This window comes from Protomyctophum parallelum (assembly GCF_964188405.1).
Source record: "Protomyctophum parallelum genome assembly, chromosome: 19".
Lineage (NCBI taxonomy): Eukaryota > Metazoa > Chordata > Actinopteri > Myctophiformes > Myctophidae > Protomyctophum > Protomyctophum parallelum.
In genome coordinates, this window is record NC_139717.1 from 22,829,654 (window position 1) to 22,854,641 (window position 24,988).

The following is a 24,988-nucleotide window of genomic DNA, read 5'->3' on the forward strand; positions in this document are numbered from 1 at the left end:
CTTCCGTCATACAGTCTGGAGCAACGGAAGCTTATTTTATTTTATTTTATTCGCACAATAGAAACTCTACAAAAAAGGTAACATCAATAAAAGAGAAGTGTGTGCAGGTGAGAAAAGAACAAATACATTATTTACACTTGTTTAGTGTGTGTGTGTGTGTGTGTGTGTGTGTGTGTGTGTGTGTGTGTGTGTGTGTGTGTGTGTGTGTGTGTGTGTGTGTGTGTCTGTCTGAGTATGTCTGAGTATGCACAATAAAGCTACATTACGTTAGAATCAAGTGGAGAGGGTTGCTTCAAGAGGCTGGCCCTCAATCTATGTCTGCACTGACTGCAGCTCAGCCGCAGAAGATAAACAAAAAGTGTGTGTGTGTGTGTGTGTGTGTGTGTGTGTGTGTGTGTGTGTGTGTGTGTGTGTGTGTCCGTGTCCGTGCGTACATGTGAATGAGAGAGAGAGACGGACAGATACTAAAAGTGTGTGTGTGCGTGCGTGCATGTGTGATGATAATCAAACTTGTGTGTGTCCGTGCGTACATGTGAGTGAGCGAGAGAGAGAGAGAGAGAGAGAGAGAGAGAGAGACGGGCAGATACTAAAAGAGGGTGTGTGTGAGTGCGTGCGTGATAATCTGATAATATGAGTGATAATCAAACTTGGAGATCCATTGTCAGTGGAGTTAAGAGGTTTTCTCTGTCATTGATAAGAACTATCAATGACAGAGAAAACCACCTAACTCCACTTGAGCTGTATTCGGGTAAAGTGGTGGTAATATAATGACACATGCAAGTATCTGTTAATATACAAAGTCACAATACCAACTTTGATGAGGCAGTATTGCTTTGTTTAAAAAAAGATATGGTTTTCTTCAATTTCTGAAAAATGTCAAATTTGTTTTTCCATTTCCTGAAAAATGAAGATTTTAGAGTTAACCGTCTTCCTGCCATTGCCGAAGCCCTTCGGCAATCAAAGCCTCAATTTGATAATACACCTTGCTGCCATTGCCGTAGCCCTTCGGCAATTATACTTTTATAGTGCATATGATCGATCGAGCCATAATGCTACTCACGTTAGCCGGTTAGCTAGCAATGTTGTTAGCACTGCACTGGATCGTTCAGATTAGATCGCGGTCGCCATAAGAATCCATTCTATCCGTTTCTTTCAATCGCCTGTATCTCCTATTCCTTGTCCCAGATGGCATTTTTGGTCAAACCAGCGTTTCTTTGACGGCACAGAGCCGACGTTGTGCAGTGCTATATGTACCGGCATTGATTCGATTATGTAAACAAAGGTTGTCTTGGCAACGTAAAGCTGGCAGGGATAAGCTCACTTCCGGTTGAGGCAAAATGTGGCTTTTCAAAATAAGAGCTCAAATTAAAAAAATGCTGGCATGAATTAGGTCCTAATTTCTCAATAAATGGCAGCAGTAAAAGGGTTAAGAGGTTTCCTTCCGACAGCAGAGATATATAGCTTGCTGCTTAGCAGACATGGAAATACAAAAATAAAACGTAAAAGATATTTTTAAATATATTTCCGTGAATGGAAATGGCAGCTTCCTTACTCGGATATGGGGAGGTGTAGTTCCAGACTCTACTCTACTTAGACTGGCTACGCGAGAATGTATTGTTGATGACGTGTGCGTGTAAATGTAACGCTGTGTATTGTGGGTGTGGCCTACAGGTATTTCCTGGTCCGTTAAAGAGACAGCTTCCAGCATCCGGCCAGCAGGGGAGGCCAGAGAGCACAGCTTCCCCAAGATCGACACGACTCCTTCCCTTCCCAAGAACCAATCGGCTTATTCCCTCAGCTCTCTGTTCAAAGGTAAACAACCAATCGGGCTACTTTAGAAGGCATTTGTAGAATCGTCCTCGGGTCTAAATGGGTCTGAAAGAATATATATTCAAAGGTTTGCGCCACATTTTTCTTTTCAAAAATAGTAGACCTACAAGCTCATAGCGCGGACCAGACCCAATAAACCAGACCGAATCAGCCGTTGGCAAAAAAAAATTGCCTGCCAGCGGATTACGGTCTGGAGAGGCTCAATTGTACGCCCATTTCCTACACCAGAGAAATGGGGCGGCCAATCGGGACACGGTATGCAATATGGGCGGGCTTTGGTACAGTGACTTTCAATGCTTGAGACCTTTGACTGACAGTAGCTCTGACCAATTGCGTCAAAGAGAAAATGTTTCAACCCGCCCCCTGGAAATGAAATCCAAGCTGAGCCTCCCCAGACTAATATCCCGCGGTCCGTGCGATATTAGTCTGGTTTATTAACCAGGCTAATAGCGCGGCACTCGGTGCCGCACTATGAGCTTGTAGATCTGCTATTTTTCAATAGCTAAAGCATAACACAAGCTTAAAACACACTGTATGTAATCATTTCATCGAAACGATGATTGACAAACAAATATGCAATACTATGCAAAACAATCATATGAACAAGTGTGTATGTACAGTACGGTAGGCCAAATAATTCTAAGAAGCTATACTTCCAGATTTTTGAAATGGCTCTCTGGAAAACGACAAAGCTGGTTGTTCCCAGTCAGGTTCAAAATACAGGTAGGGCAGGCTGAAAAGAATCACACTTGTGTGAAGTGAGGGGTGCTCAGCCAATCAGCTGAGCACATTCCGTGCTCATACAGACGCATAACACACAAACATAGAAAGCTAGATGACTCACCTGCGCTCTGGCCAATGGAGAGCGGTGTTGCTACGTGGTGGCCATCTTACCTCGGGGCAGCATAACATTGTGTCTATGGGGCATGCACTTTTTAAATAACCATAACTTGCTCAATTTTCAACGGATTCTCAAGCTGTTTGGTTTGTTATAAACGTCAGAGACGACCGCATACTTATGCTTTCATTCGACGTTCATATAAAACACTAAATTAAGCAGATAAGCGTCCTGAATCATAGTCACGTTGACAATGTTTGTAATAAACCAACACGTTTGTAAATCCGTCAAGATCTGAGCGAGTTAGTTATGACTGTTTTTGTTTGAGCTGCCATTGAACATACTGTACTGTAGCCCCGAAGCAAGATGGCCGCCGGGTGAACTATGTGAGAGACTCCGCCTTGAGCCATCTAGCCTTTATATATGTGACCAGATTTGACTGAGAGCCTGCCATCACGCAAATTCCAGCTTTTCACCAGAGGAGAAAAAACTTGAGTTTTAAAATGAGTTAATAGCACAGGCATACTCTTCACATAGTAGAGCATGTTGAAATAAGTGCCAGAGCTGAAATCGACATGAAATAAATGCTTAAACATGTAGCTAGGTGTAATGTTAGAGACCACAGAAGTGATCCTTTCAAACCTGTTTTCTCAACTCGCTGCTTTTTTTTAAATATCTCTAATTTTTATCCCACAATTTTGTACCCCATTTTTCACCCCTGTGTCAATTATCTAATGTGATCCTGAGCTCTACACACCCTCCGCCAACCCAGTCCCCATATATGGGGGACATGTTCCTTTCCCCTCCATCAGGCGCCCCGGCTGGCCAGGGGGAGGCAGTTTAGAGTGTTTTTTTACTGTGCTGTTTTCTGCAAGACATTACTCTATACGCCATATCTCCAAAACTGGAGGGTCAAACTGAACAACCAATATATCAATTTGAAGCTCAGTCAAAGCTCAGTCCCTGAGTCAAATTTGGTCACATATATCTATGCACGCAAAGCTGTGCATAGGAGTGGCCACTCAAAAACAACCATCATCTGTTGTGGAAACTAGTATTGTGATATATCTTTGTAGTTGTACTGTATAATCTCCTGTCTTATTTCTTTTTTTTCAGGAAAGGCCAAAACTGGAAGTCTTCCGTCCTTTGACTGTGAGTAACACTCTCACTGATTGCATAATGATTGGCCCGATGTTGTGATGGTCGTGATCATTGATTGGTTGTGTGTGTGTGTGTGTGTGTGTGTGTGTGTGTGTGTGTGTGTGTGTGTGTGTGTGTGTGTGTGTGTGCGTGCGTGTGCGTGTGCGTGCGTGTGTGTATGTGCGTGCGCAGCTTTCAGTGAGTCCTCTGTCAGACATAATTACGCTCCTGAGCTGAGGAAACCCAGGTCTGAATACAAGGTGAATATTTTTCAAATCTCACATTACTGTCATATAGGCATGTAACGATATATCGATATTAGGGGAGGCTGATATGAAACATGAGTTTTAATCATATTCAAGTGTTTTTGGAGAGAAATGAGACAGACTCCATGCAGTCACTTTCAGTAGTAGAAGGCAGTATCGATACGTATCGTATCGCGGGTTGAGTGAATCGTTACATGCTTACTGTCATACATTCCTACCTTCATTCCTTCCTTCTTTCCTTATCTGGAATCAGGTCACAGAGGTAGCATTTCAGGACCCCAGACTTCCCTTTAGGGTTAGGTCTAGCTTCGGTTACTGGTAATTAGACCTGAGATCGATTCTACAAAATGTCTTCTAAATCCTGACAGTTTCTGAAAAACCCTATGATTCTATATCAGTGGTTCTCAAACTACTGTCAAGGAGCCCCAGAATTATATTTATTTGGCCGCCGACCCCCATCTGAAAATATGTAGTTCCAGAAGCGATTTTTCCAAAATAGCAGATCTACAAGCTTGTTGCACGGCACTCGGTGCCACGCTATGAGCTTGTAGATCTTCTATATTCACGCAAATTCCAGCTTTTCACCAGAGGAGAAAAACTTGAGTTTTAAAATGAGTTAATAGCACAGGCATACTCTTCACATAGTAGAGCATGTTGAAATAAGTGCCAGAGCTGAAATCGACATGAAATAAATGCTAGGTGTAATGTTAGAGACCACAGAAGTGATCCTTTCAAACCTGTTTTCTCAACTCGCTGCTTTAAAAAAATATATATACTTTTTATCCCACAATTTTGAAACATAGGTTTTTCAGAAAACTGTCAGGATTTCGAAGACATTTGTAGAATCGATCTGAGGTCTAAATGGGTCAATGGGACAGAGGGTGTCTGTATGAGAGCCATGAATGTGATTCTGTTCTGTGTTAACTTGTCATTATGTGTCACTCAGTGGTGGAAAAAGTACTCAATTGTTTTACTTGTTTTACTAAAGTACCAACACTGCAATTTAGAACTACTTCGTTACAAGTGAAAGTACGAAAAGTGCAAAAGTATCGGCAAAGTACTAAAAGTAAAATTACTCATTGTGCAGAATGTGCCATTTCACAAGTTCAAAATGTGTAAAATATCTATTGAGAATAGCAGATCTACAAGCTCAATGCGTCGCAACGTGACGCATTGTGAGCTTGTAGATCAGCTATTTTCAAATGGCCAAAATGTATAGGGTTGAAGTGGTTAATGTATGTTTTCTAATCAAAATTAAAATCTCCAAAAGTAACTAGTAACCAATGTTTTCAAATAACTGTAGTGAAGTAAAAGTACCAAATTATGGCTCCGAGATGTAGTGGAGTAGAAGTAAAAGTACTGGAAATTGAAAGTATAGTCCAAATACCTCAAAATTGTACTTGTAATTGTACAGTAATTAAGTAAAAGTACTTATTTACTTTCCACCACTGGTCACTACGTCATGTTTTTGTGACGGCAGGATTACAGCGGCGATTGGTCGCCGGAGGAGACAGTGAAGAGAATGCAACAGGGAAAGGTGAGAGGGGTCTTATATTTCACAATTTAGCCCACTGACCATTTTCCAGGCTACAATACGCGTAAATGGCCGTCTAAAAATGGGCTTATACAGTAACTGGTCTAAAAATGTGATTAGATGTTGGAAAATCTATCGACGGTCTATATTATAGACCGTCGATAGATATCTGTTGAAACAGCGTTTTTTCCAACATTATTGTATACGTTTAACCCATTCTGTCCGGGAACCCCTTTTGGTGTTTTTAGTATTAAGTTATACTTTAGCTATTGAAAAATCGCTACGAGCTTGTAGGTCTGCTATTTATTTGAAAAAGAATGAAAATGTGGCACAAATCTTTGAATGTATATTCTTTCAGAGCCAATTCTTAACTCAAATCTTTTTTTCTGAGCTTGGGGGAGTTCCTGGAACAACATATTTTCAGATGGGCGTCAGCCGCCAATTACATACAGTATAGTTTTTGGGGTCCTCGACATGAAATAGTGAGCACCACTGATACAGAAACATGAGGTATTTCAGAAAACAGAATTTGACAGAAAGCTAAGCCTAAAACCACTAAGAAACTTTCATTTTTACTCTTCAGTGTTTGATTCCGTCGACTGAAACCATGACGAAAAATGTCCATCGACTACCTTTTGTTCACTGACGACAGAATAAAAACTAAACTAAGATAAATAAAAACTAAACTAAGACTAAACTAAACTAAGATGCCTGACATTCAACAGATCAAACATTAAGCCTTACAGGGACACTTCACCCTTTTTTGCAAAAGTATGTGCTATTGACGTTTAGAAGATTTTGAAATGCTTTCCTGGGAGGCTTTATGTGTGTAATAAGTGGTTTTATATATTTTGGATTTGTGTTAATTAATTGTCTGTCTAACACGGTTATATCGTGTTTGTGTGTGTGCGTGTGTGTGCGTGCGTGTGTGTGTGTGTGTGTGTGTGTGTGTGTGTGTGTGTGTGTGTGTGTGTGTGTGTGTGTGTGTGTGTGTGTGTGTGTGTGTGTGTGTGTGTGTGTGTGTGTGTGTGTGTGTGTGTGTGTGTGTGTGCGTGCGCGCGCACACGTGTAGGTATATTCCTTGGAGAGGTTTCGTTCCCTACAAGACAAGCTGTTCTTATTGGATGAAGCCGTCAGATGCCATGATGGGAATGTCATCACCGCGGTAACCACACTTATATTCTGCTGTTGGGAATGTCATCGCCGCAGTAACCACACTTATATTCTGCTGTTGGGAATGTCATCGCCGCGGTACCCACACTTATATTCTGCTGTTGGGAATGTCATCGCCGCGGTAACCACACTTATATTCTGCTGTTGGGAATGTCATCGCCGCGGTACCCACACTTATATTCCGCTGTTGGAGCCATGTGCACAACTCTGGCCAATCAGAGTCTAGTATTAGGCCAGTGTTACCTTTTGAACTGAACATGCTAATTAATTAGCCTCCAAATCATGCCTTTTCCCTTTATTTACTGTAACCATACATGTCTTTTGTTGATTTACCACTTAATATAAAAGGTACAAAGCATGCGACAATATTCTCACTATAAACGTTGTGTTTTCTCTTTCAGATTTTAATTTATCTGAAGAGGACCTTACATAAAGGTAAGCATCGGGGCTGCAGCTATCGATCAATTCCTTAGTGATTATTCTACGATTATTATTTTTGAGAAATGTTATAGGCCTAATCAAGAAATCTTTAATATATCAAAAATTGACACGACACACGAACATATTTACAATCAATTAAATCCTTTCTTTTGACTACTATACCTGTTGCATCACACATCACTGACCATCAGACTAATCTCCCTGTGCTGCTGTGTCGAGTTGTGTTTATCCTATAAAACAGGGGTGGCTAACTTTGACGATGGAGAGGGCCACTATAATTCCACACTCACTCCAGAGTGCCACGTTGCACATTTCTGTCATAGCAAAAATAGCCGATCTACAAGCTCAAAACGCGTCGCAGTGAGCTTGTAGATCAGCTATTTTTTGTTATAGTTTAATTGAAATCCTGACTTTTTTTTGCTGTGTTTGAATTGGAATCCTGAAAAGTAAAGTTTTTAATTAATTTCAAATGCATTTATACTAGTCATTCAGCTACTAATATAGCGGTAGTCATATAGACTGAAGTAATTAAAGTGCGTCATGTTTGGAATTGTAACAGCTGAAATCAATAGTATAATCAGTATTCTGATATTAACCTGAGGGCCACATTAAGTGAAGGTGAGGGCCGCATGCTATAAAACAACATCTTGTCTAGTATGCAGACATTCTGTTCTTCAAGCGTCTTTGAGTACTTAGAAAAGCACAGATATCATTATCCTACATGGTAAATGGTGCATTTATATAGCGCCTTCAATCCAAGGCACTTTTACTTAGATTGTGCATTCCATTCACCCATTCACACACCGATGGCGGAGGAAAGTAACCATGCAAGGCACCAACCTGCACGCCGGGAGCAATTAGGCGTGTCAAGGACACCTCGACACTAACTCCGGGGGGAGCCCACAGGGATCGAACCGGGAACCTCACGGCTCCCATACTGTTCTACCACACGCTCTACCCCTGAGCCACTGCCGCCAGGAAAGTCCTAACAACATCCTGTCCCTGCCCGTGCAGGCATTCTGTTTATATTATCCTAACAACAGCTTGTCTCTGCCCATGCAGACATTCTGTTTATATTATCCTAACAACATCTTGTCCCTGCCCGTGCAGACATTCTGTTTATATTATCCTAACAAAAGCTTGTCTCTGCCCATGCAGACATTCTGTTTATATTATCCTAACAACAGCTTGTCTCTGCCCTTGCAGACATTCTGTTTACTCTGTTCCGTGAGTTGGAGAACCGAGAGGTCGCCCTCAACAGAGAGGTCGCCCTCAGACATTTGGTCCACTATCTGAGAGAGACGGGAGACCAGAAGCTGCTTTTGGAGCTGTTCAGGTAAAATGTCTCCCCCTGGCTGCAGACCGCCGGTACTGACATCAGATAATCAGTGGTGGGTGGGGGGGGGGGGTAATCTCTGTTACAGGTAAAAAAGTCCAGAATTCAACATTTCAGTTGAGTAAAAGTTCAAAAGTATATCGGCTACTATGGCTAACAACAGATAGCCATCCGAAGCTAGCTTTTTCGACTAGATCATAACATGTATACAACTGAACTGACGTAACTTACATGAGTTGGCGCTTGCCGAGATTAATCAATTAACGTCGATTACGTTTATTGGAGGGGGATGTGTTAAGAAGTAGTGAACAAGGCAGATGTACAAGCTCACAACGTGACGCAAAGCGTCACTTGTAGATCTGCTGTGTTCACTAGTTTGGGTCCCTGTTGGGTCTTACCCAGTGTTGATTTTGTCGACTAAAACGAAAACGAAAAATGTCCGTCGACTACCTTTATTCACTGACCGGAAACTAAATGAAAACTAAGCTGTGATGACTAAAACTATAGACTAAATATATTGACAATTTCATCAACAAATGAAAACTGGACTAAAATGTTAGGAAGGGACTAGTGGATACTAGATCCAGTATAAATAAAAGACAAGTCATTTTACACTGTCACATCGCGACACACTATGAGCTTGTAGGTCGGCTATTGTACTAGTAACTAGTGTAAAATCAGTCATTACGATGGCATCGAGGCCCGCCAAAATACATTTTAGTCGACTAAAATCTCATGATATTTAGTCGACTAAAACTAGACAAAGACTAAAACGTTCCAGGGGACTAAAATGTGACTAAAACTAAATGAAAACTATTCAAGAGACTATGACTAAAACTAAAATCGATGTCGAGGGGCGACCACAACGCAAGCGTATTTACACGTGCGGTCCCGTGAAATAGTCGCTGGAGTGCTCGTTTTGTGCACACGCCCGCGACTAAATAGACCTGGGGCCCGTTCCACGAAACTTGGATTAGAGATTAAACCGGGATTTAACAGATATCCTGGTTTAATATATCCTGGATCAGCGATTAACCGGTTTCATGAAAGCTGGTTAATCTTGCCAGATTAATTTAACCAGTTAACCTGGATATGTTGAGGCTTGATTCGGTTTCATGAAAGTGATGCTACATTAGTTACCATGGAAACTAATGCTTTGGACTTAGCCTGCTCCGGACCAGGCTAACAGCCAGGTTTAACCTAATCCTGATGTCTTTACTGTTCATTAAGCAGTTAAACTGATCACAAACCAATGATGTTTTCCACACTTATTCAATTATTATGGGTTTATGTTGCCTTATTTTTATCGGTCTGCATTAAAGGACTAATTTAAGCACTATATAAAATCAAAGAACAAAAATATATAGGCTGCACAACATCATGACAGCTTGTGAGCTTGTCATGATGCTTTCGGTGAATGTTCCCCAGAATAGGTTTGCTGTCGTGCAAGTGCACGGTTAAGAAGAATTATTATATTATATATATATATATATATATATATTATTTTTTTTGTAAAAGTGAAAACCACTAAATATTACCATTACTCATTGTTTTACAACATATTACCATTGTAACGTTTCAACCAATTTTGAACCCATGACCCACAGTTCACCAGTCTGGCCCCTGTCTGGACAACAACCCCCTTCCCCAAAGTTAGCTCCCTCAGAGGAGGGAGTTATGGCCAAATATCACAATGCGACAATATCATTATACTTACAATATTTAGAATTCTGTTTTAAGTTAATAGTAGTGGTAAAATGTAAACTATATTTTTGGGGTAGTTAATCATTCAGTCTATCCACTATTGAGAGTATGTTCTCTCTTTAATTACAGCAGCAGTATTTATTTTAGAAGCAGTAAGTCTTGAATAGATTAGTAAAGATACTGATATATACAGAAGGGGGCAGTAATGCAACTATTAAGGATGCAAACTGCCATAATACCCCATGATGATGAAGAAGTATAAGTAAATCTGTGTTCCACAGAATGGGTCTAGAGACAAAAAGCCAGGCTGTCTATTCAGCCAGGCTTTATGATCCTGGCTCGCTAAATTTACCCATTCTAAGCCTCACTTGGCTTTAGTGGAACGGAATAAACCAGGCTGTAAAGACCAGGATTTTAAAAGCCTAGTTTTGGCCTAAATCCTGGATTAGCTAATCCAAGTTTCGTGGAACAGGCCCCTGGATTGTGTGTTGAGCTATTTATTTATTTTTTACGCTGGCGCGCCCCTCATGAGGTGTGTGTGTGTGTGTGTGTGTGTGTGTGTGTGTGTGTGTGTGTGTGTGTGTGTGTGTGTGTGTGTGTGTGTGTGTGTGTGTGTGTGTGTGTGTGTGTGTGTGTGTGTGTGTGTGTGTGTGTGTGTGTGTGTGTGTGTGTGTGTGTAGGTTTCTGGGGAGGACGGAAGACGTGGCGGTATGTATGTAACCATGAACATTCACACTTTAGGGTTAGGCTTTATTTTTTTGGGATTCAGACAGCCAGCAATGAATGTAGTCTCTGACACACCTAGGGGCCGCAATCTGCATTCAATGATGTTCCTAGAAGCTCTGTCATTGGTCGAAAGAAAACCAGGTCACAATGACTAACCAATCAGGAAGCAGATTCAGCAAATCGACCAATGACAAAGCTTTTGAATGCAGATTGCAGCCTCTAGGTGTGTCACAGAGACTCGATTTTTTTGGGGGCGGAGCGTTTTACCCATTGAATGGGTAAAACATGTGGGGGTCTGGGTTTGGGACATATCTAGGCAGGCTAATGACATTGTGATTGGCCACCTGTGCCTCTGTCTCCATGGTGACGTGCAGCTGCTCCAGTACAAGGAACATGTCAGCATTAAGGACGAGAACAAGAGGAGAGACTTCCTGAAGAGCTGCCTCAAGTAAATGCACGCACACACACACACACACACACACACAGTCAGGAATGTGACGACAAACAAAAGAGATATCCATGAATTCAAGGCTTCATGGGGTGTGTAATTTATAGAATTTAGCAGGGGGGGGGGCATTCAGTTATGGCCGCCCTGTTTTCATGTCAATGCTTGTTTCATTGTGGGCATGTCCTGTCTGCGTATACACAACACAACAGTATCCCTGTGGTTCTTCTCAGAGTGGGGGTCCAGGGACCCTTGAGGAGGTTCCACAATGGACCCTCTATGGGTAGGGATGGAGCTCGATAACCGATACCCCAAACAATCTGATGACAAGCGTATTGAGTACCCGTTATCAATAAGCTGTGGGCTTATCAAGCCTTGTTATCGAGCATATAGCGGCCCATGACGACAATCAAGACAAGAAGCGAACAAAAAATAAACGTAATCACGCACGCTGGCACAAACATGTCGGTCTGAAAGTGTATTGATCCCTGCCAACCAGCTCTGGCCTGGTAAACAAAATTATGCTTTTAAAGTGACAGTACACATATTACCCAGTTAACAGTTTCTTATATATTATTTAATTGGTAAAAAGGTCAATTGCATGTCTGTTAGAAATGTACTGTATTTGAAGGCCCTAGTAAAATATACTGGTTCTGGTCTCCCGTCTTTCCACAAAATAATAGAAAATGCTCGATAGCGGGCTTGATAAGAACCCGGCTCGAAAAGCTGCTTGTTATCAATAAAAATGAACGAGCTCCATCCCTACTTACGGGTCTGTAACTCTGAGAGCGTACAAAGGGAACCAAATGGACCCTTGCAGGTCTGAGAGTGTACAAACAGACACACCGACACATGCGTCATTAAGCCTATTCTGTAGTGTAGTATTTAATGAGTGTGTGTGTGTGTGTGCGTGCGTGGCTTTCTTTCAGTCTGCCGTTCTCTCCAGAAGATTCCGTTCACATCCAGGACCACTACACACTGCTGGAGAGACAGATTATTATAGAGGTCTGTCTGTCTGTCTGTCTGTCTGTCTGTCTGTCTGTCTGTGCGTAACTTGTCTGTCTGCGTAACTTGTCTGTGTCTGTCTGTCTTTCTCTGTGTAGCCTGGAACTCACCTATGCTTTTTATGGCATAGGCAGCTCCCGGCAGGATCCGCCGGGAGAAACTATGCACAGCTGCGCGACATGAGACTAATTACTTAGAGTGACAGAGAGAGAGAGGAGTGTGTGTGTGTGTGTGTGTGTGTGTGTGTGTGTGTGTGTGTGTGTGTGTGTGCGTGTGTGTGTGTGTGTGTGTGTACATGTGTGCGTGTGTATGTCAATTTTACAAAGGTGCAGACGATCAGAAATCAGCAGAGAGTGAGCAATGTTTGCGCTACTCTATGCCGTATTGAAGTGGACTCGGACCCAGACTTTTTTTTCCTCCCTGGAGATAAAAACGTCTGGGTTTCCGAGGCTATTCTCTGTGTAAAGGGCAGTCCATACTGTCTCCGACCACCGAACTTTTCGTCGGAAAGCTCTGGTACAACTACAACATGACGTCACTCGCAACTTCTGAAACACATTCCTCAGAATTTTTGTTCTGAAAGCTGCACTCCCAGATGTTGTGACTCTCCGAACTCTACTTCGGAGAAAAAATTAAAGTCTGATCTTTCCGACAAAAAGTTCGGTGGTCGGAGAGAGTATGGACTGCCCTTTACTTGTCTGTCTGTGTATCTTGTCTGTCTCTGTGTCTGTCTCTGTCTCTGTGTCTTTCTGTCTCTGTGTCTGTCTCTGTGTCTGTCTGTCTTTCTCTGTGTAACTTGTCTGTCTGTGTATCTTGTCTGTCTCTGTGTCTGTCTCTGTGTCTGTCGGTGGGTGGGTGGGTGGGTGGGTGGGTCCTAATGCGTGTCGGTGGGTGGGTGGGTGGGTCGGTCGGTGGGTGGGTCCTAATGCGTGCGTTCTGTTTCCGCCAGGCGAACGATAAGCAGGCAGAGGTCAAGGGTCACCCGGACGTCTTCAAGAAGTTTCCCCGCAAGGCGTCCATCCTCCACATGCCCATTGTCACCACCTTCTACTACTCCTGTTTCTACCACTATGGAGAGTCTGACGTGAGCAACTAAAAACAACGCTGGTTTCTACCACTATGAGTCTGGACTACTCGCACATTTAGGCCTGACGTCGACATTTAAAAGTCTTCTAAATCCTGACATTCTTCTGAAAAACCTATATGTTTCTAAACTTTCTATGTCTTGTCAGTGGTTCTCAAACATTTTCATGTCAAGGACTCCCAAAAATATTGGCCGCCGACCTCCATCTGAAAATATGTAGTTCCAGGGACTCAAATATTTGAGTTATTTGCGCCACATTTTCACGATATTTCAAAAATAGCAGAACTACAAGCGCGTAGCGCAACACTCGCTACTATGAGCTTGTAGATCTGCTACTTTTCAACAGCTAAAGTATAACATAATACTTAAAAACACCAAAAGGGGAATGGGTTAAGCTTTGGCTTGATATCATTTGTTGCGCTTAGTAGTAGTACGCGCAAGTAGTAGTAGCAACAACTTCAATCAAGTCAAGCTTTTCCTCCCACACCAGTGACAACACGCCTTTTAATAGCCTTTCTTACATTTTGATGGACTTATGAAATATGATTTAAATATACCGGTACTCTAATCCATTTAACAAAGGTGGTGTATTCATGTTTTTACATATTTCTGCATTCAGATGCAGTATAGCTCAACGAAATGTATCGATTGGTGTTTGATGGCATATTGAACGATATTCTGTCTGTCTGTCTGTCCAGGGAACATACAGTAGTCCGGCCAACATCCGGAAAACATTCAGGGTGAGAAACGCACGTTAACTTTTTTTGGTGGTTCTCAAACTGTCTCCAGTACTCCTGGAAATTAACGTTCTCTCTCTCAAGGTTGCCTTGGGAACGTGCAAGGGGTTGTATAGTTACGAAAACTAAAATTGAGACCAAAAAAAGAAAAGAAAAAAACATTTTTGTTAACTAAAAAAAACAAAAACTATTAAAAAAACATTACGCTAACTAACTGAAACAAAACCAAATAAAACAAACTGAATTCATGGACAAAATGCTTTTTAGTTTTGATCACTACTGACAGTAATTGAATATATATTGTATATCTTTTTAAATAGTATATTTTGTTGAGTTTTGAATAGGCCTACTTACTCTGACCTTTGTGAATTCCGTACCAGACAATAACCAAAAGTATGAATATAACCTAAACCTAATAAAAAACGAAACTAAAGGTAAGCGTTGTCAATCACCAAAAAATAAATAAAAATAGCAAACCCGCTATAAAAAACGAATTAGCTTGTTAAAACTAACTTAATTTAAAAACAATACAAAATAAATAATATATATATAATAAAACTCTAAAATGATTGTAACCTTTGCAGCTCAGTGACAAGCAGCACCTGGTGACAGCGCTGGCGGCGAGGGCCAAGCAGAAGGCGTGGCTGGATGTGGACGCTCTGTTCGCCAGCAGGAACTGGCTGGGGGTCAGCAAGAAGCGCTCTCCTGTTGGCTTCAACAGAGTGGTGGACATACTGTCCAAGAACAACGCTCCTGTGATGGTACACACACACACACACACACACACACACACACACACCTCTCCTGTTGGCTTCAACAGAGTGGTGGACATACTGTCCAAGAACAACGCTCCTGTGATGGTACACACACACACACACACCTCTCCTGTTGGCTTCAACAGAGTGGTGGACATACTGTCCAAGAACAACGCTCCTGTGATGGTACACACACACACACACACACACACACACCTCTCCTGTTGGCTTCAACAGAGTGGTGGACAAACTGTCCAAGAACAACGCTCCTGTGATGGTACACACACACACACACACCTCTCCTGTTGGCTTCAACAGAGTGGTGGACATACTGTCCAAGAACAACGCTCCTGTGATGGTACACACACACACACACACACACACACCTCTCCTGTTGGCTTCAACAGAGTGGTGGACAAACTGTCCAAGAACAACGCTCCTGTGATGGTACACACACACACACACACACACACACACACACCTCTCCTGTTGGCTTCAACAGAGTGGTGGACAAACTGTCCAAGAACAACGCTCCTGTGATGGTACACACACACACACACACACACACACACACACACACACACACCTCTCCTGTTGGCTTCAACAGAGTGGTGGACATACTGTCCAAGAACAACGCTCCTGTGATGGTACACACACACACACACATGCATGTCTGTCAATATGTTGGCTTCAACAGAGTGGTGTTTTTTCCCCCAATTTTGTAGGCCTGCCAATGTTCGTCGACTACCTTTTTCCACTGACGAAAACTAAATGGAAACTACATTAAAACTAAGACTAAATGTATTGACAATTTCGTCAACAGATAGAAACTAGACTAAAATGTCAGGAAGGGCCTAGTGGACAAGAGATTAATTTTACACTTGGTTGCATGCTGACAACATCAGATCTACAAGCTTACAACGTGTCGCGCTGCGACGTGAGATCGGCTATTTTCAGCAAGTGTAGAAATTGTCATTACGACGTCGTCAAGGCCCCACCAAAATACATTGTAGTCGACTAAATCAACTGTAGATTTAGTCGACTAAAATCTTATGACATTTTAGTCGACTAACACTAACACATTCCAGGTGACTAAAATGTGACTAAAACAAGTTTCATTCCAAAGTCTATGACTGAACTAAAATAGAAATGTGCTGCCAAAAACATCACTTGACACACACACACACACACACGCTCGTGTGATGCTACTGTACACCAGTGGTTACCATAGTGTGGTCCGGGGGACCCCCAGCGGTCCTTGAGGGAGTTCCAGGGGGCCCCCATGCAGCTAAACGATAGTTTGGAACCAAATGGACCCTTGTGGGTCAGTAACTCTGAGAGTGAACCAAATGGAACATTTTGGTTCCATGTGTACACTCTCAGGGTTAAATTAAAGGAACATTCAGTGATTTGGGTGATTTGGATAAAACCCCGGTCCGCCCGTATAACAAGATGTGCACATGCACGCACTACAGTGGGGGGGGGGACAAGCAGCACGCACACCAAGGCCCGCCCCCGCACGATCATGATTGGCGGAAGGCTGTGCCACTATCCTGATTGGATGAAGGCTGTGCCACCAAAAACGAAACCTACGGTTTTTTGACCCCAGGGGTGAACTGGGGACAGGGAGGAACTCCTTATATGGTCAGCACACGCTATAGTAGGGAGGATTATCACAGCAAAACAAGTGATATTTGAATTAAGTGAAATCACTGAATATACCTTTAACTCAGATTTTACAATATAAATTGGGGGTCCTAGAGATAGAAAGGCCATTCAATGGGGGTCCGGTAACCTAATGCAGGGGTTCTCAACCCATGGGGGGTCCCCCAACTTATAAAAAAAAAAAAAAAAAACTGCAACTGAATGGCTGGAAAGTGAAAAATAAGCGTTTTACATAGTATGTGGTGCATGCATAAACTTTCCTTAATGATTATATCTGCATGGTTTCAGTATTCATCTAAAAACGTTGAGAACCCCTGGCCTAATGCATGTCAAACCGGGTGGCCCTTGAAATGAAAATGGTTGATGAATCACTGCCAGAGCCGTGGAATTCTTCTCTTATGGGCATATCTTTTTCAAATGGGGGTCCACGGCCTAATTAGTGTCAATTTGGGGGACCTTGACGTGAAAAGGTTTGGAAACCACTGTTGCACACACACACACACACAGGCCAGCATCAGAGTGTTCGTACTCTCCGTGTACTCTGTGCGAGTAGCGACCAGGGAACCAATGGAGGGAGCAGTGTTGTCAGACTTATAGCATGTTATCTAGACAGCACTATAATTGTATTGTATATAGTCATAGCACGCCATAGTACATATGTATAGCATAGTAGTAAATATGTATAGTTTATATGTATAGTGTATGTATAGTTTCATTATATAGATATTCCACTGTTACTTTCTTAGCTTACGCATGTTTCATGATAAATGCTTTTGTTCTTGCTTAAATGTAAGTCGCTCTGGATTAAGAGCGTCTGCTAAATGCCTAAATTGTAAATTGTAAATTGTTTTTGACAGTAACTTTTGATTTTGGTTTTAGTCATAGTCTCTTGAATGGTTTTCATTTAGTTTTAGTCACATTTTAGTCACCCGGAATGTTTTAGTGTTAGTCTAGGTTTAGACTAGGTGTCTTCCGTGAGGAAGAAGCCCAACAAACCCACGGTGAGGCCTTTAGGAGGGCCATTCAAGCCTCAAGCGGAGCCTGCGGCACCACCAAGGGCAAGGTGGAGCCTGCGGAACCGTAGCGGCTCGAGAATCCACCATTCCTGAATAAAGTGCCTGGTGCTGGGAGTCTGGTGCAACACACAGGGCCTGACCTGGTGAGAGCAGGAGTGGACCTGGTGAGACGTAGGAGGGGCCCGGACAGGAGTCAACCCACAGAGCCTAGTCCTTCCATGTGCCAGAATGGTACCTCCCAGTCCCGGCAGAGTAGTTCAGGAGGAACGGATTGTGTGGCCCTGGTTTTTCCCTAATGGGACTGATCGAGGGTAGCTACTGGGACGTAAGTCGGGAATTGATCACCCCGGCTGGGTCACCTGAGTGAGGGGTATGATGTTGGGAGACTCGAAACCCCGATGACCTTGGGATACATCACTGAGGATACGTCCCAGGTGCATCCATGTATGTATGTATGTATTTTGTTTAGTTTAGTCGACTAAATATCATAAGATTTTTGTCGACTAAATCTACAGTTGTTTTAGTCGACAAAAATGTATTATTAGAAGGTCCTGGGTTCGATTCCCGCTTGGGGCGCTGTGGGTGCTGGCAGCGTGTTTCCTCCTCCGCGTCATCAAGTGCCCATACTCGAGGCGGGGTTGGCGAAAGGGCCTTTCTGTGTGGAGTTTGCATGTTCTCCCCGTGTCCCCTAGGGTAGGTACCCTCACAAAAACATGCAGTAATCCTGGTCTCTAAACTGCCTCCCCCTGGCCAGCCGGGACACCTGATGGAGGGGAAAGGAACTGGTTGGAATAACGTGCTCCTTCCACGCGCTACGTCCAACCAGGGAAACTCCCCCCTGTCAGGTGTAAAGGAGCAACTTGGACACTCAAGCATGAAGGAAGCATGAGTTCAAGTCCGTTGCTCTCCCTAGGTTGGCGGAGGGTGTGTAGAGCCCAGGATCACATCACAGGATGATTGACACAGGGGTGAAAAATGGGTTACAAAATCGTGGGACAAAAAATAATTGTATTATTATTATTGTATTATTGATGCCTTGATTCCGTCGTAATGACTGTGTTTACACTTGCTGAAAATAGCCGATCTACAAGTCACAGCGCGTTGTGAGCTTGTGTACCAAGTGTACAATTATTTATACTGGATCTCTTGTCCACTAGTCCCTTCCTAACATTTTAGTCTTGTTTTTATTTGTCAACGAAATTGTCAGTATATTTAGTTTCAGTCATCATGGTCATAGTCATAATTTATATTTAGTTTTTATTCAGTTTTCCTCAGTGTAAAACGGTAGTCGACGATCATCATGCCAGTGTTGCCATGTCTGTTTATTATAAGCGACTTTGGGCTTCTGTTTTGGCTTGTTAAGTGTATAGTTGATTATTTGGTCTTGTTTCCTATGATTTTATTGTATTTTATTTAGCACATTATAAAATCGTAATAATGAAACAGAATACAGTAAAGGGAAAGTGCCTGGATGAGGCAAGTAGCATGTGAACGTTTTGGCTGGTTGAAGACCAAGCATGATGCGGCATTTGGGTCTTCAGCATCAAAACATGATGATGATGATGATGGTGTGTGTGTGTGTGTGTGTGTGTGTGTGTGTGTGTGTGTGTGTGTGTGTGTGTGTGTGTGTGTGTGTGTGTGTGTGTGTGTGTGTGTGTGTGTGTGTGTGTGTGTGTGTGTGTGTGTGTGTGTGTGTGTGTGTGTGTGTGTCAGGTCCTACAGGACTATGTTGCCCTGGTTGACGAGCCGGAGCTGAGGATCAATCTGGCACTGAAATACAAATGTCATGACATCATCATTAATGTAAGACCTGTCTGTCTATACTGTGTCTGTCTGCCTGTCAATATTCCTGCCTGTCTGTCTGTCTCTTATGTGCCTGCCTGTGTTTAATCTGATTGATTATTTGATATATTGATTAATGATTGCTTGACGTGTGTGCGTGCGTGTGGTGTGCTCAGACCTACAGGGACCTGAAGGACCGCCAGCTGTTGCTAGGATACCGCTGCAAGGTGGAGCGAGGGTCTATGGAGGACCGCAAGATAGAGGAGCTGATCTCTAACCCTGTGAGACTGATAGGATTCATACTATGATCAATAATAACACACACACACATGTTACACAGGGCTGCCATGTCTCACCCTTTGAGTGTGACAGTCACGCAATTTAACCCTTTACCACGCACCACGCCACATATGCCATTACACACGCATTATAAATAACAATTTTCTCCGCGGCTCCGCCGCGTAATAACGCGCGCTCATGTGTGCGTCCTCACAAACGGTAAAATAGCCGATCTGCATGCAGCGCTGATATATGCAGTAGGAGGGTAAACAGTGGACCAAATCCTCAGCAGGGTCCCTGACTGTGTGACGCATGGAAATGAGCCATGCGGAGTTTAACATCGCTTCGAAATATTTTTCATGGAAGACAATATAGCCCCCACAAGTTACAACAAGTGAGTAAGTGTCAAAGTGACCTGTGACTATCTCTCTTCTATACTGGTGTGTGGCGTCTCTTGCGTGATATGAGGAAGTGGAACGGTGCACATTATAGGGACAAAGTCGTGTGTGTGTGTGTGTGTGTGTGTGTGTGTGTGTGTGTGTGTGTGTGTGTGTGTAGTGAGTCGCATCGCGACTTGTTTCTGTTCAGAGAGAGAGAGAGAGCCCACAGATGTGTTTGAACTAAGAAAATGTAAAAATAAGGCATTTTCCCACATTCCAGTTTTCTGACTTTTTATTTCACAACATATTCCCCAATTTCCACTGAGATTATGGGGTGAATGAATGTGGCCAGACCCATCTTCTCTTTCTGTCATAGTGACATTGTCCGGCTGCATCAGATCATCAAATCAGGTTCTCCAATCTCCAGTAGCCTCTTCAGTTTTTTGAAGATGTTTTGAGTGGTGCAACCACTGACCACTCCCTTACGGAGCTATGTGTGTGGCTGGCTGGGTCTGAGCACTATGTGTGTGGCTTGCTGGCTGGCTGGGTCTGAGCACTATGTGTGTGGCTGGCTGGCTGGCTGGGTCTGAGCACTATGTGTGTGGCTGGCTGGCTGGCTGGGTCTGAGCAATATGTGTGTGGCTTGCTGGCTGGCTGGGTCTGAGCATACATAGATAGATAGATAGATAGATAGATAGATATCTTTTTAATTTCTACTTTAAGCATGAGGAGGCTGTCAGTGCAGGGAGAGCAGCTGGCATGGAGGTGAAGACATCAGTGTTAAGGTTAAATATCAACGTTAAAAAGGCCAATTTTCTTCGGCGCATTAGGACACTAGAGTCTCACTCTTGACATTTTCTGAAATATGGCAGCCCTGTGTTACACTTTAGCTATTGAAAAATAGAGTGCCGCTCTACGAGCTTGTAGGTCTGCTATTTTTGAAGAAATCGTGAAAATGTGGCGTGAATCTTTGAATATATATTCTTTCAGAGCAGAACGTTTTTAACTCAAATCTATATATATATATATATATATATATATAATTGGGGATTTTTTGGCCTGAAGATGAGCTAGAATGCTAGATTATGTACAAATATTATTATTAATAATAATAATACTATTATATAAAATATGTTTTTAATTATTATTATTTTACATAATAGGTACCGGTAGTTAAACAACTAGTCGACTAGGAAACTAGGCAACTAGTCGACTAGTAAAAATCACTAGAAGTGAAAGCCCTAATATATAGGGATATCGAGCCCACTATCGAGCGTTTGCTATTATTTTGTGGAAAGGCGGGAGACAATTCATTCTGAACAGAAGCTTATTTTTATTGGCCAGTTGTGAGAGTTTGTATGCCAATAAACAGTTCTAAGGTGTATACACAGTCAGGATTTGAGTTTCCCAAACGTATTATTATGAATTGGATTATAATTTATGGCAACGTCTATTGTGTGAAATCTCTAACCCTGTGAGACTGATAGGATTCATACTATGATCAATAATAACACACACACACATGTTACACAGGGCTGCCATGTCTCACCCTTTGAGTGTGACAGTCACGCAATTTAACCCTTTACCACGCACCACGCCACATATGCCATTACACACGCATTATAAATAACAATTTTCTCCGCGGCTCCGCCGCGTAATAACGCGCGCTCATGTGTGCGTCCTCACAAACGGTAAAATAGCCGATCTGCATGCAGCGCTGATATATGCAGTAGGAGGGTAAACAGTGGACCAAATCCTCAGCAGGGTCCCTGACTGTGTGACGCATGGAAATGAGCCATGCGGAGTTTAACATCGCTTCGAAATATTTTTCATGGAAGACAATATAGCCCCCACAAGTTACAACAAGTGAGTAAGTGTCAAAGTGACCTGTGACTATCTCTCTTCTATACTGGTGTGTGGCGTCTCTTGCGTGATATGAGGAAGTGGAACGGTGCACATTATAGGGACAAAGTCGTGTGTGTGTGTGTGTGTGTGTGTGTGTGTGTGTGTGTGTGTGTAGTGAGTCGCATCGCGACTTGTTTCTGTTCAGAGAGAGAGAGAGAGCCCACAGATGTGTTTGAACTAAGAAAATGTAAAAATAAGGCATTTTCCCACATTCCAGTTTTCTGACTTTTTATTTCACAACATATTCCCCAATTTCCACTGAGATTATGGGGTGAATGAATGTGGCCAGACCCATCTTCTCTTTCTGTCATAGTGACATTGTCCGGCTGCATCAGATCATCAAATCAGGTTCTCCAATCTCCAGTAGCCTCTTCAGTTTTTTGAAGATGTTTTGAGTGGTGCAACCACTGACCACTCCCTTACGGAGCTATGTGTGTGGCTGGCTGGGTCTGAGCACTATGTGTGTGGCTTGCTGGCTGGCTGGGTCTGAGCACTATGTGTGTGGCTGGCTGGCTGGCTGGGTCTGAGCACTATGTGTGTGGCTGGCTGGCTGGCTGGGTCTGAGCAATATGTGTGTGGCTTGCTGGCTGGCTGGGTCTGAGCATACATAGATAGATAGATAGATAGATAGATAGATATCTTTTTAATTTCTACTTTAAGCATGAGGAGGCTGTCAGTGCAGGGAGAGCAGCTGGCATGGAGGTGAAGACATCAGTGTTAAGGTTAAATATCAACGTTAAAAAGGCCAATTTTCTTCGGCGCATTAGGACACTAGAGTCTCACTCTTGACATTTTCTGAAATATGGCAGCCCTGTGTTACACTTTAGCTATTGAAAAATAGAGTGCCGCTCTACGAGCTTGTAGGTCTGCTATTTTTGAAGAAATCGTGAAAATGTGGCGTGAATCTTTGAATATATATTCTTTCAGAGCAGAACGTTTTTAACTCAAATCTATATATATATATATATATATATATATAATTGGGGATTTTTTGGCCTGAAGATGAGCTAGAATGCTAGATTATGTACAAATATTATTATTAATAATAATAATACTATTATATAAAATATGTTTTTAATTATTATTATTTTACATAATAGGTACCGGTAGTTAAACAACTAGTCGACTAGGAAACTAGGCAACTAGTCGACTAGTAAAAATCACTAGAAGTGAAAGCCCTAATATATAGGGATATCGAGCCCACTATCGAGCGTTTGCTATTATTTTGTGGAAAGGCGGGAGACAATTCATTCTGAACAGAAGCTTATTTTTATTGGCCAGTTGTGAGAGTTTGTATGCCAATAAACAGTTCTAAGGTGTATACACAGTCAGGATTTGAGTTTCCCAAACGTATTATTATGAATTGGATTATAATTTATGGCAACGTCTATTGTGTGAAATCTCTAACCCTGTGAGACTGATAGGATTCATACTATGATCAATAATAACACACACACACATGTTACACAGGGCTGCCATGTCTCACCCTTTGAGTGTGACAGTCACGCAATTTAACCCTTTACCACGCACCACGCCACATATGCCATTACACACGCATTATAAATAACAATTTTCTCCGCGGCTCCGCCGCGTAATAACGCGCGCTCATGTGTGCGTCCTCACAAACGGTAAAATAGCCGATCTGCATGCAGCGCTGATATATGCAGTAGGAGGGTAAACAGTGGACCAAATCCTCAGCAGGGTCCCTGACTGTGTGACGCATGGAAATGAGCCATGCGGAGTTTAACATCGCTTCGAAATATTTTTCATGGAAGACAATATAGCCCCCACAAGTTACAACAAGTGAGTAAGTGTCAAAGTGACCTGTGACTATCTCTCTTCTATACTGGTGTGTGGCGTCTCTTGCGTGATATGAGGAAGTGGAACGGTGCACATTATAGGGACAAAGTCGTGTGTGTGTGTGTGTGTGTGTGTGTGTGTGTGTGTGTGTGTGTGTGTGTGTGTGTGTAGTGAGTCGCATCGCGACTTGTTTCTGTTCAGAGAGAGAGAGAGAGCCCACAGATGTGTTTGAACTAAGAAAATGTAAAAATAAGGCATTTTCCCACATTCCAGTTTTCTGACTTTTTATTTCACAACATATTCCCCAATTTCCACTGAGATTATGGGGTGAATGAATGTGGCCAGACCCATCTTCTCTTTCTGTCATAGTGACATTGTCCGGCTGCATCAGATCATCAAATCAGGTTCTCCAATCTCCAGTAGCCTCTTCAGTTTTTTGAAGATGTTTTGAGTGGTGCAACCACTGACCACTCCCTTACGGAGCTATGTGTGTGGCTGGCTGGGTCTGAGCACTATGTGTGTGGCTTGCTGGCTGGCTGGGTCTGAGCACTATGTGTGTGGCTGGCTGGCTGGCTGGGTCTGAGCACTATGTGTGTGGCTGGCTGGCTGGCTGGGTCTGAGCAATATGTGTGTGGCTTGCTGGCTGGCTGGGTCTGAGCATACATAGATAGATAGATAGATAGATAGATAGATATCTTTTTAATTTCTACTTTAAGCATGAGGAGGCTGTCAGTGCAGGGAGAGCAGCTGGCATGGAGGTGAAGACATCAGTGTTAAGGTTAAATATCAACGTTAAAAAGGCCAATTTTCTTCGGCGCATTAGGACACTAGAGTCTCACTCTTGACATTTTCTGAAATATGGCAGCCCTGTGTTACACTTTAGCTATTGAAAAATAGAGTGCCGCTCTACGAGCTTGTAGGTCTGCTATTTTTGAAGAAATCGTGAAAATGTGGCGTGAATCTTTGAATATATATTCTTTCAGAGCAGAACGTTTTTAACTCAAATCTATATATATATATATATATATATATATAATTGGGGATTTTTTGGCCTGAAGATGAGCTAGAATGCTAGATTATGTACAAATATTATTATTAATAATAATAATACTATTATATAAAATATGTTTTTAATTATTATTATTTT

General features: G+C 42.5%; 1 protein-coding gene across 1 annotated transcript in view; it reads left to right on the forward strand.

Annotated features, from left to right (window-relative positions):
* vipas39 (VPS33B interacting protein, apical-basolateral polarity regulator, spe-39 homolog) overlaps positions 1-24,988 on the forward strand; it is a 32,567-nt gene that overhangs the window by 6,109 nt on the left and 1,470 nt on the right. The window contains exons 4-18 of the mRNA XM_083790880.1: positions 1,672-1,812; positions 3,785-3,820; positions 4,001-4,068; positions 5,555-5,611; positions 6,681-6,773; positions 7,183-7,216; positions 8,429-8,558; positions 10,943-10,970; positions 11,363-11,436; positions 12,363-12,438; positions 13,388-13,522; positions 14,221-14,262; positions 14,844-15,020; positions 19,409-19,498; positions 19,654-19,758. Of these exons, the coding sequence (XP_083647006.1) occupies positions 1,672-1,812; positions 3,785-3,820; positions 4,001-4,068; positions 5,555-5,611; positions 6,681-6,773; positions 7,183-7,216; positions 8,429-8,558; positions 10,943-10,970; positions 11,363-11,436; positions 12,363-12,438; positions 13,388-13,522; positions 14,221-14,262; positions 14,844-15,020; positions 19,409-19,498; positions 19,654-19,758 (1,286 nt within the window). The remainder of the gene's footprint in view (positions 1-1,671; positions 1,813-3,784; positions 3,821-4,000; positions 4,069-5,554; positions 5,612-6,680; positions 6,774-7,182; positions 7,217-8,428; positions 8,559-10,942; positions 10,971-11,362; positions 11,437-12,362; positions 12,439-13,387; positions 13,523-14,220; positions 14,263-14,843; positions 15,021-19,408; positions 19,499-19,653; positions 19,759-24,988) is intronic.